The sequence below is a fragment of the Falco punctatus genome (assembly GCF_963210335.1).
Source record: "Falco punctatus genome assembly, chromosome: 7".
NCBI classification, from domain to species: domain Eukaryota; kingdom Metazoa; phylum Chordata; class Aves; order Falconiformes; family Falconidae; genus Falco; species Falco punctatus.
In genome coordinates this window covers 39,332,281-39,345,541 of record NC_137587.1, presented here as the reverse complement: position 1 = coordinate 39,345,541, position 13,261 = coordinate 39,332,281, and the positions used below count along the sequence as shown (strand labels likewise).

General features: G+C 43.0%; 1 protein-coding gene across 11 annotated transcripts in view; it reads right to left on the bottom strand.

The window, feature by feature from the left end:
- KTN1 (kinectin 1) overlaps nucleotides 1-13,261 on the bottom strand; it is a 77,605-nt gene that overhangs the window by 16,372 nt on the left and 47,972 nt on the right. For 10 of the 11 annotated variants that reach the window (XR_013929289.1, XM_080394466.1, XM_080394464.1 and 7 more), the window contains 15 exons: nucleotides 12,390-12,458; nucleotides 11,032-11,066; nucleotides 10,810-10,900; nucleotides 9,856-9,924; nucleotides 8,929-8,966; nucleotides 8,209-8,299; nucleotides 7,980-8,048; nucleotides 6,338-6,375; nucleotides 5,586-5,676; nucleotides 5,406-5,483; nucleotides 4,465-4,502; nucleotides 3,331-3,421; nucleotides 3,161-3,229; nucleotides 2,701-2,738; nucleotides 1,676-1,766 (listed from right to left, as the gene is read on the bottom strand). Coding sequence is in view for 10 of the 11 variants with exons in the window: in XM_080394466.1 (XP_080250592.1) it covers nucleotides 1,676-1,766; nucleotides 2,701-2,738; nucleotides 3,161-3,229; nucleotides 3,331-3,421; nucleotides 4,465-4,502; nucleotides 5,406-5,483; nucleotides 5,586-5,676; nucleotides 6,338-6,375; nucleotides 7,980-8,048; nucleotides 8,209-8,299; nucleotides 8,929-8,966; nucleotides 9,856-9,924; nucleotides 10,810-10,900; nucleotides 11,032-11,066; nucleotides 12,390-12,458 (996 nt within the window). In the remaining variant the exon portion in view is untranslated. The remainder of the gene's footprint in view (nucleotides 1-1,675; nucleotides 1,767-2,700; nucleotides 2,739-3,160; nucleotides 3,230-3,330; nucleotides 3,422-4,464; nucleotides 4,503-5,405; nucleotides 5,484-5,585; nucleotides 5,677-6,337; nucleotides 6,376-7,979; nucleotides 8,049-8,208; nucleotides 8,300-8,928; nucleotides 8,967-9,855; nucleotides 9,925-10,809; nucleotides 10,901-11,031; nucleotides 11,067-12,389; nucleotides 12,459-13,261) is intronic. The other variant, XM_080394463.1, reaches the window with a different exon arrangement.

The following is a 13,261-nucleotide window of genomic DNA, read 5'->3' as shown; positions in this document are numbered from 1 at the left end:
GCCTTGGGCCTCGGCCCAAACCTACCGTGCCAGGGCCGATTTTAGAAACACAAAGCTCACAGCCTTGGTTCGCAGCATTTATCCGTACAGCTCTCTCCACTGTACCCAAATAAAACTGGTTTGCTGCTCACCAGCCCTCCTGGGAGGTTTTGGGATTTCACCAGCGGCGAGCACACCCAGATCCGCATGGAAACACCACTGTGCCGCGCTGCGCTCCTGCATCTTTCTTGGCGAGGTCATCAAACGTGTACTCCACAAGATGTCAACATGCAAGCTCAGTTAGGAGGCCGAGAGCTCTTATAAAAAGAGCCTCACCTCTCTTATCTAGGAAGGATGGTACGTCTTGTGGGGAGGAGATTATGGTGCTTGGGATTTCAATTTTTTTTTCCCAACCCTCAGAGCAATCAGCTTTAGCAAAGGACTATTTTCAAAAGGCTGTATTTTTTAAATTCACCACGCAAAGTGGCATCTGAATACTAGCATGTACCTACACTGGTTTTACTTTACCACTTCCATTTGCCTGCTTTCCTGTAAGGGCTGTTTCACAGGACATACAAACAAGACTGGATAAAATTGCAATGTGGAAAGCTGGGACTTACAGGCATGGTCTGCCATTAGCAGTTGTCAGATTTCTGCTTACACCATGAAGGGTACTTAGACCTTGCAATCCCCCAGGAAACAGGCATGCATATGTTCTACCTGTCCAGCTCATCTGTCTTCTGAGGTTATCCAGCCACTTTCCCCTCTACTTTATCTCGGGTCTTAAGCAACACTACTTGCTCAAAAGCTCACATTCTCCATATTCTCCTTGTGCATCTTCCTTATATCGTCCCACTTTTAAGCAATAAAGCTCATTGCACAGTATACCAACTCTACAGGTTATCAAGGAGAGACAGCAGAGCTAAAACCCCTGTATTTTAACAGCTTTCTTCCCCATAACTTAAAATATGTCACTCTCTTGCCCTGCACAGGTAATGTATTGCAAGGAGGTAACTTCACAGCTCTGTGATGGAAGATACAGTCTTTACTTCCAGCCACAGACAACCCATACTGCACCATCAGCAGCTGCTGTAAAGGAAGGCTTTTGTCCTTCACCTCCTTCAGAAGACCAGAATTAGTCACTCTTAGGGATGGCCAAAGCCAGATCCAAGAGCCCTGAAGGTAATGCCTCCTCCCATGTCCAAGCACAAGGACCGCAACTCGGTCAGAGCACAGCACCTTACCTGCTCCCACCTTCCCTCCCCAAACTCCCTCTTCTTCCCTTGGCAAAGGACATGTTGCTGAACTGGGTTAACAAGGCTTGAGTCCAAGTCAGAAAACTGGCTGCAGGATGTGTCCCCTAGCAAGTCCCCTCACTCGCATCAAATCCACAACATGTCAAAGAGCTGACAAAACTTTCAGCAGTAAAGTAAGGTATGCTTAGCCACTGTCAAGAAAAGAGGGGAGGAGTGTCCAGGGGACACAATACAGCAGACAACCATCAGAAACATGTTCTCAGCAGAACGTCCTATGCATAAAGGAGCGCTGTGCACACACGTTTGGTTGTTCTTTGGGTTTCGTTGTTTTGGTTTTAGTTTTCTTGTGTTTTTTTTAATTGGGTTTTGGGTTGGGTTTTTTTTTGGGGGGGGGGGGGGGGGGGCGGGGCAGGCACAGGCAGAGGGGAGAATCTCCTTACGTTGTTCTTTTTCCTCTGTTGCTCAAAAGCATTTCTCTGAGAGGCAAGCTCATTTTGGAGACTGGTGATTTCCTTCTCTTTTCCTGCAACCCTGAATTAGTAAAAAAAATCATAAACAAGTCATGAGAAATTTGAGAAATTTCAAGTGAGGCACTGACACCTTTTTCACATACACAACTTGCCTTCCCTTCCAGCAACACACTTGGAAAAGCTGCTCTCATTGACTTGGCAGTAGTGTTTGTTTCCTACTGCTCTGTGAACTGCAGGCTGCCAGAGAAAAGCCCATTGTAAAGCTCTTGTTTGCCTACAACAGGCATCTGCACACATTTATCAAGGCCACAGAAAGGCAATGCATTAGATGAGGGTAAGTCAGTCAGCCCACGCTAGTACACCACCACAAAACAGGCGCTGCCTGCTGGATAAGAGCATTCTTTTTCAAGCACCTAGTCCACAATTTAAGTCATTTAACTTAAAAGAAAAATAATTCAGCCAGCCAAAAACGCATGACAGCAGCAATTTGTGCAGAATAGTATAAGCCAGTATGGCATTATCTTCCACAAAGAGCTGAAGCACACTTAAGAACTAAGTCATAACACAATTCTACCCCTAGGATTTTCCCTGGGAAGAGATTTCCACCAAACAATTTCATAACATGAACAACCCTCTACTAAACTGAGGTTCCAAGAAAAAGCCTGTCACTTTTGCTTGAAACACCAACATTTAACTCTTCAGACATACAGGTGAGCTAGCATGCATTTAAAATTAAATCAGTCATGGCTTGCTTACATTGGGGGTACAACATACTGAAAGCACTGTCTGCAGAAGTTTGCAGCTGAGGATTATAAGTGTGAGCAGAATCTCTATGTCCAAGTTTTATTAGATTGTAAAGATATTTTTTTTTTTTACTGGCCACTTCTCACACACCAATATTGTACTTTTAGCATTTATTTAATCTTTTAAATTTTCTGAGCAACAAGTGAAATGAAGCGCTTATCTATCGCATCCAGGTTTTGGGCAGTACTCACACTTGCAGAAGCTCCTCACTCTGGACAGCCAGAGATGCCTGCAAACAGATCAGAAACACATCAGAAGCAGATCAGCCACAAAGACTGGTGCAGAGGGCATGATGTGCCTTGTTAACCAGGCACTGCTGCAACACTAAGCAGCTGCACTCTTGGCCTTCAAGGGAGTTGCATCCAGCCTCCTTTGGCCAGAAACCTGGCTGCACTACAGCACATAAAGACTGGTGGAAAGCCAGATGAGAATGCAGCAGGTCTAAGAAACAGCATACAGCTGCAAATCTACACAATAAAGGGAAGCAGGAACAGATATGCAAGTCAGAAAAGCTGGCTTAGTCAATCCAACCCTGAAGTTGTCCCTAGATTTGCATGGTCAGTACAGCTACTGGTTTCCCATGCCACCCATATAAGTTACCACCACCCCCTTTTGACTTCACTCAGTGACACCTGAAGTGGGAAGTTGTACCTGTTTGCAGTTCTCCTGTTTTAATTCTTGAATTTGAACTTTAAAAGATTCATTTTCCTTTTGCACATCCTGTTGAAAGAAAATAAGCAATATATACACGTATACATATAGATATAAATTCACAGTACATACACTCCTTACAACACAAGGCACTTCTATCAAAGCTTTACCTGCAACTGTTTTACTTGGCTTGCAATTTCTCGCTCCTTTTCTTCCACTACAGCTTTCAGCTTCTTCATTTGCTCCTCTTCTGCTTTCAATCTGCAGAGATGGTTTATAAAGTTAAAAAAATGGTTAAAGTAAGAATTTATGCTAAAAAGGGACAGATGCTCTAGCTAGGATGGTTTTCAGCAGGAGAAGGTAAGTAAATTCTGTACACTATATATAATAATCAGAAAAGGAGACCACACACACATGGAGAAGAAACCATTGCACTACAGCTCCAAATCAAGAGAACTAACAAAAAGACATGCCAGCTGCAACAGCATTTATTGCACACACTTACCTGCTAAGAACTGGCCTGAAGCGAGCTAGTCATTTCACGTGTCAATCAGCAAACACATGTAGCCATAGCTGATCTCAGTAACACTCAGAGCCAGAGTGGGAGAGAAGCAATTGATCATCTGAGCACATCCTGCAAGTCAGCTGGCTCTGAAGGTGCCAGGGACAGTCTCATAAAGGTGAGGCTGCCTTAGGTACCACATACAGGCTATACCAGAGCTCTGCTGGGAGGGCAGCACATTATGAGAGCTGCATTAAAGCTGGAGCCCTTTTTGGCACAGCCTCGTACAACCTTCCTCTGACTTACAGCAGCCAGACAAAGCAGAGTCAAAACAGAGGAAAGTCTGGCAGCATTTCTCCATGACATGGGAGCTGGAGAATTGGCTATTGCATCTCAGACTGAAAATGGCAAACTATCTGTTCATTGCTTTTACCGAGAGCCACAGGCACTTAAATCCCCACTCTTTTAAACACGCTAAACAGAAGGAGGAATTATCACTAGACACAAGAAGCAGCAGCAATTTCACTAGTTAGTAAAGAGCCCTGGGCGATCATTCACTTTTGCAACGTGTATGAGCACTACTACTTAGGCACGCCAGGCAGGGACACCAGACACTTGCTATTATACACAGCAGCAGACACAGTAGAGCTGGCTGCTCTACGTCCATCAGCACTAACAGCTTATTTTAGCGAAGCCCATAAAATTCTTAAAGCCAATTCATACATTCTAGTTTAAGATAAACACCAGCACTGAATACATATTATCAGCAGGCGCTTGAGAAACTGCTACTAAGCATACTCACAGGCTCTCTAGGTCCTGGACTTGGGATGCAGCAGGCACCTGAAAAACAAAGTTGATTTCCAACCTCATTCTGATGGCACAGTAAAGCTTTCAAATCGACAGCAACTCCTTGCATGAGCAGAGGCACCACACAGTTCGCAAGATACTCGCCAAAGAAATACCAGGAATTTTGCATCAGACATTGCTCCGACAATATCCAAACACATCATGGATTTCAGAAGCACAGTTTACACCATCCTAATTCACACCAGCCGATTTCTCTCCATTCTGCCCTTCCCTGAGAATAAATGCCTGTCTCGACATCCACCCAAAATAAGACTGCAACTCAGTTTCTCCCTTCTGCCATCAACAAATATCCGAACTGAACTAGAATACGACTTTATTGGAAAAATTCTTCCATTAAGTTACACCTGGCTTCAAGGATGTCCAGTTGGCTGTTCTCAAGTCCAGTGCAAGAAATCAAAAGCCAAAATATTCCAGGCAGTTGCAATTTCTGCTGCAGGTAAAGGCAGGAGGGAATCACAGACAAGCCTGACCACCTCAACAGGAGCTGCTACATTCAGCTATGGCAAAGGCTCCTCCATAACCACAGCCCTACAGAGACGCTGCTTCAGTCTGGCAAGGAGGTACTTACGACACAGCTATGATTTTTGTCTGTGAGTTTCACAGTTTTCAGACCACCAGAGCTACTCATTATTCACAGTATCATCCAGGTTAAAGAAAAGCTCTCAGAACTTGCTATCCATGTGAAACCTGTTTCGGATGAACACAGTTGAACTAGTGGGCTCCTTGGACTGTACACTACCGGTTTAGTCAAGTGGGATTGAAAATAGCTCTGTAGGTTCAGGCCAATGCAAGTCCTTTGTGAGAGAGAGGGGACAAAAACATCTTCCAGTTCAACTATGCAGCACTCCCAAACCACATCCACTCGGCAGGACATACCTGTTGGAGCTGTTGCAGGTTCTGTTGTTCTAATTCCTGAACTTTACTGGTTAATTGTGCAATTGTATCCTTCTGACCCTTAGGACAAAAAAAGAAGTTTAAAAGTGTAAATATAACGTTTCCACAGCCAGAAATACTGCAACAGAACTTATTTCCCTTTAGAATACCTAGGAAGCTTACCTGCAGCCGTTCTCCTCTGTTACCAATCTCTTTCTCCTTCTCTTCCAATAAGGCCTCCATGGTTTTCACCTGTTTTTCCTTCCCCTTCAACCTGTACCATTAAACACACACAGACACAAAGCATAAACCCTTGCTCTTTTATCCATCTGAAAAATAAACAAAGGGACATCCTATGCTTTGCAGCATATAAAAGCAGCATATGTGATCAAAGGCACAAACTCCATTCATCTGCTAAAGATCAATGTGTGAACACTTATACTTCAGTCTGGGTTGGCAGAAGATGACCTTAATCAATGGTAATGCTCATTAAGTGACAGCAGACAAATGCTGCACTGACATATATTGCAGGGATTTTACACTCCTTACCTAAAAATACTTACTTCCCCCTCCCCAGCTGGGGACACAAGGGACTGATGACCATGGTGGCTCAATTCTCATTTATCCACCCAGCTACAGCACAGGTATTATCTAAGTAAGTTTGCCATAGTGCCTTGCCCTACACCCTTCCACCCCAACTTGAATTTTACCCCTTGTAGTTTAACTGGGGCTCATGAAGCCATGCAGCACTTCATCTTGTTTGCCATCTCAGGCCTAGGTATTTCTAATAAGGATACATGTCTAGTAAGACAAGTGTTAATAGCCTGGAATATTTCACGCAAAGTGCAGACACCAGGCAAGAACATTTTAGAGTGGAGCAGGGAAGCAAGGGGTGCAGCACAGGGCAGATCCAACATGTTAACAACTGTACTTACAGAGTCTGAAGTTCTTTGACTTGTGATGTAATCGACACCTAAAGAAAATAACTACTTCAGTTCAATGCACATGGAAGAGACAGATAAATGCTATAAACAGCTCTAGGGAGAAACAGGGGGAAAATCCATTAGAAATTATTAGAATAGGCACTGTTACAGTTGTGTAAGCACAAACTTTTTTTTTTTTTTAGGGGAAAATAAATTATGAGAAATCAAGTGTCTTCACTATTTACTTTTTCCACATTTAAAATGTGACTTCCAGAGCAGAAAAGAAAACCGTGCAAACAGGAACACAAGCAGGCCCAATGGAGCACACTCCCACCATGAGAGACAAAGAAGCAAACACTGATGAAGACAACCACCTCAGTAGCAACTACAGCTCACATCAGAGACCACCCCTGGTCATTTAGACCTTTGCACAAGCAGGTGCTTCTTAGATGCTCTCTGCAATGTCAGCACTCCCTTAAATTCCCATTCTAAAGCTGAACATGGATCAAAGAAATACCATTTAATGGGAACACTTCCTTTCAATTCTGTATAAAAGCCTGACAGTGACTATCTGTGTTGATACTGGTTGTCCAAACCACCTGCTTAGTTTAGTCCTCTACAACAAAATGACGGGAGTTTCAGACATTCCCAAAAATCTCTATTCTGCTTGCAGGAGAACAAAAGGTGCATGATACACCACCTCTGGAGCAAGCACCCCTCATAGGTAGCCTTCTGGAGACAGTAACTCTAAACTGCATTTTGTTCTGGGCTCCGTGTCAGTTCCAGGGAAGGAAAACACACACAAATGCCTCCAGTTCCTAGGAATTTGCTTTGGAGGAAAAGCCCAAGATGGAAACGTATTCTATAAAGCTTTGCCTAAAAAGGACAAAATTTGAACACTCAGGAAAGAAGAAAAGTGCATGACGTTGGAATGTAGTGAGAAAGAGTGAAGAAAGTACAGACATAAAAACCCACGACCCACACACAAACAAGTAAGCAAACTTCCTGACAGCACAAATGGATTAAGCTGCCTGCGGAATGGCCTCCCTAAGGAAACACAGGTTCCCTTTGTGGTGGATGCTAGACAGCAAGCATGCCAAAAAAGCCAGTACTCTTCCACTTCTGCATTCCTGATAGCTAGAGTAAAACTTACTCCGCCAAGACAAGCTTTCTTTGAACACTGGAAAGAAAACAGTCTTAGCTTTACCTGGGAACCAGATACTATTTGGGCCTGTAGTATTTTTCTAGCAACACAGAAAGGCCAACAAAAGGAGAACTCTCATCTTCAGCACTTGAGATTTCTGAGTTGCTGGCCTCAAAGGATGCCCCAGGGTTGCATGTTTACTACAGGGACAATATGCAACATGCCCAGCCAGAACTAATGCTAAATGCTTTAAGTTACAGCAATTCTTGCCAAATTTCATACTGAAAGTTCAAAAAGCTCAGGCCTCCAGAGGAATGTGGTTTTTGAAGGACAGTAGTAGTTATACTACGTATTTACAGCTTTGTACCCAAGAATAGCATAGCTCTACCATTAAGATGTTCCCTTTCCCAATGACATTCACCAGTGAAACAAAACACACTAGAACAGAAATGAGTGAGCAGCACATCCACGGCAAGGCTGTTTCACACTTCTGGTACTAAGGTATTTTACCTGTTTTTCCATCTCAAGCTGGGAATTTCCTACTTCTTCTTTCAGAGCCTCTATTTCCTGTGTCAAAGCCTTTTCAATGACAAAACAGACAGGATTGGACAATGGAAACACAAAAACACCACAAAAATGGACGCTACAAAATCATCACTATAGAATGCCATGCGGTAACAAATAAATGGTAGTCAGTGGCATAGACACAAAAAGGAAGGTAGGTATTGCAGAGAGATACCTGAACAGCCTTCTCCTTGCTTGCTACTTTAAGGATTTCAGCTTGTAGGAGTTCCTCCACTGATTTTATTTTTCCATCCTTCTCATGGATCCTTAAAGAGATTAGACAAACATTAGTTGGCTGAACAAATGCGCTACTCAAGCAAATACACAAGCTTTGGTTCTGCTATTCCATCATGTCGCCAGCCTCTGGGATCCACAGAGGGACTAAGCAGAATAAACAAAAAGGAGGAATAGGACTGGGAATAACGCAGAACAATCTGGCTTTATATAACCAGTAGTTCACATGCTAAATAGATACTATTACTGTCTAAAAATGCAGATTAAGGTATCAATAGTCCCTGGAATGACATACACTTAACTTCAGCCTTCACTGAACATGCCCAAGTATTTATTAACTTCAAATACACACACAGAGCATAAACAAGCCCACTCCTTTCAGAGTGCCTACTGAAAAAAAAAACAAACACCAACGATTATCTGACAGTCTATCCTTGTCTAGTCAGTTAGGCTTATGAAGTTAATTGCTTAGCAGAGAAGGAACTGGATTTTCAAAAGTTACTCATATGATATGTTTTCTAAAGTGATAATGCTCCCTGCCACACAAACATACTTCACCCAGTTAAAAGCAAATCATTTCAGGGAAGCGTAACACTTAAAAGTCTTGGAATAACAGCAGACAGAAGTAACAATCAGAAATGAAATCTGTGCAGTAACTTACACTTTCTGGAGTTCTTCCACCAGTGATTGGAAGGAAACCTGTTCAAAACAGAGCTTCAGAAGACAGCAAAACAATCTGCAGGTGTTGAGGGGTTTGGAGTAGAGCTTGAGCACTCTGGCACTGGATAAACAATGTAGCACCCTAACGATTTGATCTATCTGGCTGCTCTTGAGGAAGATTAACTGTTGGTCTCCAGTTCCCGGCAAATCAGTAAATACTAAGTCTGCCACAGGTTCCAAGAAAAAAAAAAAAAGCAAACCCACACCATCTTTACCAGGAGAGGCTGAGGTTCAGGACCAGCATTTGATTAGCCAAATTTTTCACACTGGCACTACTGTACAGCTCTCCACAGTTATTGTGCTTACCCTCTCCCATAAGTGGCTTTCAAGAAACTAAGTGCCCTCCTGAGTGGTCCAAGCAGAGCTGGATGTCAAGGAAAGGCACTTCCTGGTCAGCACCAAGTATACATCAAAAACAGCAATACTGGTTTTGCGTCACTGAACAGAGACAAACCAAAGGGGGCTGTCACACCTGCGCAAGTGTGTATTAACATTAAAAAGTTCAAATATGCATAATGAAGCTGATGCAGTATCATCTGCCTGCCAGCCATGCTTGCTGCATTGGGCTTCTGGAGGGGGGGGGGGGGGGGTGGAAATCAACCCAAAGCCATTTCAGTGCGTGCAAACTCACACCAACCCAGAACCATTGCCAAGTGGAACCTTTACATTTGCCATGTTTCTGACATTAATGCAAAGGAAGTATTTGACAAGAGTATCAGCTTCCAGACCAATGCTGGAAGAAAACAGGATTGTTTGCCAGCAGGCTTCAAAAGACATCTTCACCTTTTTCCCTTGACTTTTGCAACCACAGCAAGATTCTTTTAGATTTAGTTTAGGTGTAATAAAAGTTTTAGATGAAAAGCGCTACCTGCTCCGATTGCTGAATTTGCAGACTTTGAAGTTCTTTTCTCAAGGATGAATTTTCCGTCCGCAGTGCCTTTGAAAGCAGACACACAGATAATGAAAGACTCATTTGTTGGAGGAAAAGTGTTAAGCTTGACAGAAAAGTCGCTTATTTTAGAACAAGTGAAAGACTTGTAAAGTCTGAAAGAGACCCTCCTCTGCAGCAAGTTGGAGCCAAAGTATTCAAGGGACTAATTAGTCACTATGGACAACTCTGACTGGACTTCAATCTATAGGAAGCTGAAGTCCAGGGGAACATTAAGGTGATGTGCTCATATATTTGGCTGTTTAGTAACCTATTTGCTAGTGTGCATGCCTTCCCAGTACAGGGGTGTCATCGATGCACTTGGAATGTAGGGACATTAAGAGACCGAGCATTGTCTTGGCTATGTCCAGGTAGACAGGACATAGCTTTCCAGTAAAACCCAGTTGAAAACAAACAGGAATTTTTGTACTGGCTTTCCAGACTTCTCATCACTAGCTCCTTTATAAACAGAAGAGAAAGGAAATACCTTTATCATCATTCCAGAAGTGTCACTAGTTTATAATCTGTTTAACCCTTCAGATTATCAACTAAGCAAAAAGATGCAAGACACCCAAACACCCTTTCCTAAAGACAGATTTGTTGCACGTTAGGCCAAACATACTGCTCTGGAGAGATACTCACTTCATTCTGAAAGACAGCAGGTACACATCCTAGTTAAATCTACTCTAGACTAAGCAGAGTAAGCATGAGCGTTGATGGCATACATTAAGTGCTTCTCTCTCTCATCAAAAAGGTTTCAACCTTGTCTCCATGAGATGCTTTTCCTATCAAAGGGAATGACCTCAGACTTCACTATGAGCACTCAAACATACACTTTGCACAAGAGCACTTAATCTCTACTTCCCCATAAAAAGACAGTATGAGAGATTTTACCTTCAGCTCCTCTTCTTTATTAGCCACCTGTATGAGTCCTGCCTCAAGCAGCTCTTCAACTGTCTTTATTTTGTCATCCCTCTCTCTCATGCTGAGAAATCAAAAGTGAGATTTAGGAAAGAGTTAATCTTTGAAGGCAGTTCCGCTATCAACAGTAACTTTGCTGCCAACAAAACCAGGCCTTTGTTTTAGCCGCTGATTCGAAAGAAAAGTATTTCTTACCTTCTTTCCATCTGCTCTAGCAAGTCTTTGTTTGCCTATAAAAAACACAATAGGGCGATCATTAATTGGATCAATAATGGGTTGGGATTTTAAAGCCAGAAATAACTAGAGAGCATCAACTTAACCAGAAGCTTAGTTACCACACTAATCCAGAAGGGAAAATAAAGTAGGGGGAGAATAACCTCATGGCACGTGCATCTAATATTGATGCTGGAAAGATTTCAGTCCTTCGGGGAGGTACACATCTAGCCGAAATGCCTTTGTGATTTTACAGTGATAAGACTACAGGAGTTCTGGTGACAAGATGCTGTGGGACATAGGACCCCAGTAATCCTAGGGAGCTTCAAGCATGACAAGCACTGTGCAGCGGCATCTAATCTGTAGCAGCTAGCTCAGCACCTGAAAAATCTACTTGAGTGTTTATCAAAACCACAAGCTCCACCTGAGGCTCACACAGCAGAACATCTATGATTTCTCAACAACATATTGTGAGAGACCACACAAACATAAGCCAGTTACCAAGAAAAATCAGCCCCACAATTTCAGACAGGACAGCAAATCAGGCAGACCCAGGGGAATAAGGCTGCAAATCTGGTTGTCTGCCAGAAGAAACTGAGCTGCTCCAGACAGGGAGCTGCTGGCTAGCAGACACAAGTGCAGAAAAGGAAACAAGTCTCCTGTCCTGCAAGTCTTCTTCCTGTGTTTCAGGAAGTTCTCTCATTCCACACTGATACAAAGTCAGGGGCGTTCACAAGAGCTATCTCGTCCCAGGCAATACCTGCAAAGGAGATGGGGCTGAGCAACACAACAGCTTATCCAGCCCGAGTACCAGTCAGGATGGCTGCAAACAGGTGTGCCATGGGCAAAAATACAGAAGAGAAGGCAAAAAGACATCCTGATACGACAAGTTTTCCCGTTCCATTGGCCTGTTCTTTGGTTACTACTGGTTTGAGAATTCATTCCAGGATGGAAGAAAACAAGTACAGTAAAAATCCTACTCTGATCTCTCCACAGCACTGTAAGAAACCTTTCCCCTGGAAGGGCTGGCTGTTCATGGGAATTTTCTTTTATTCCCAAAAATTGCCAATAAAAGCGGGAGAGGTTGGAGAAGTCAGTCCTTGCTTGTGTTAGGCTAGCATTCTTCAGGGGAGGAAAAAACGTTTTTTTGGACACTCTTGGCTAGGTCTGGCAGACAGTCACAACTGCCTTACTTGAACCCTCCATGGAAGACAAAATACCTAAAAAGCAACAGCCTTTGACACCAACCAGCTCAGCCTAGGGTCAGACTAAGAAAAAAAACACTTAAGTTGAAAAGAACAGAAGATATTTGATACAACCTCAGCAAACACTGGCTATACCTGCTCTGACAGGAGAGTCTGCAGCTGCTGAACTTCACCTTGCAGAGTTGCGTTTTGATCCTTGAGAACCTGGAAGGAATTTAAACATTTTATCAGTTCAGAACTACAAACCCTAACTCCAGCATTTCATAACAGCAATGAGGTAATCAAATAGCACAGAACTCATTACAGTGAGTTCTTTGGAAGCTACTTCCCTGCTTTCTATTTCTTTCTATCCTTTCCCCTTCTTTCTTGCTTTTCTGTATAAATACTTTTGTCCTTATGTTCCCATGAGAAATTCAGCTGTTACCATCTTTATTCCCTGGCAGAAAAATCAGACAGTACCAAGTGTGACAGGCAAGAGAAACTGCATTTTCCTCCTAAAGCAGTATCAGCATCATGTCAAGATTTGATAGCTGCCTCTTACAAAACACTCATATGGCAAAGCAAATGATCCAGGATCACCTCTCTAGTTCTCTTCAGCTGAGGATGCACAGCAAGGAATTGACAGTCCAGCAAGCAGAGAGCTTTGCACAGCTCCTACACTTTGGTCGGACTGCAGGCTGGAAAGAGGCAAATCAGGGAGACGAACAAGCATACCAAGCACCTTGCCTCCACTCCTGCACTCCTGCTCCATACAAAAGACATGGCAGCCCTTAACAGACAGACTGTCTGTCTAGATTTCTCATATGTATTTCTAAATCCTCCTCTATTATTGTTTTTTGCTTTACAAAGTCTTTTTAAAGACCTGCTTGCTGCTTTAAAACAGTAAAAAGCAGGACACATGATCTGTGCTTCAGACCCAAAGCCTTTCAGGGACAATGTAAGCAGGAAAGGACAGCAAAGGCAAGGATTAAAAGAATTGCTCTGTTTTGAACCTGGCTTTTCCATCT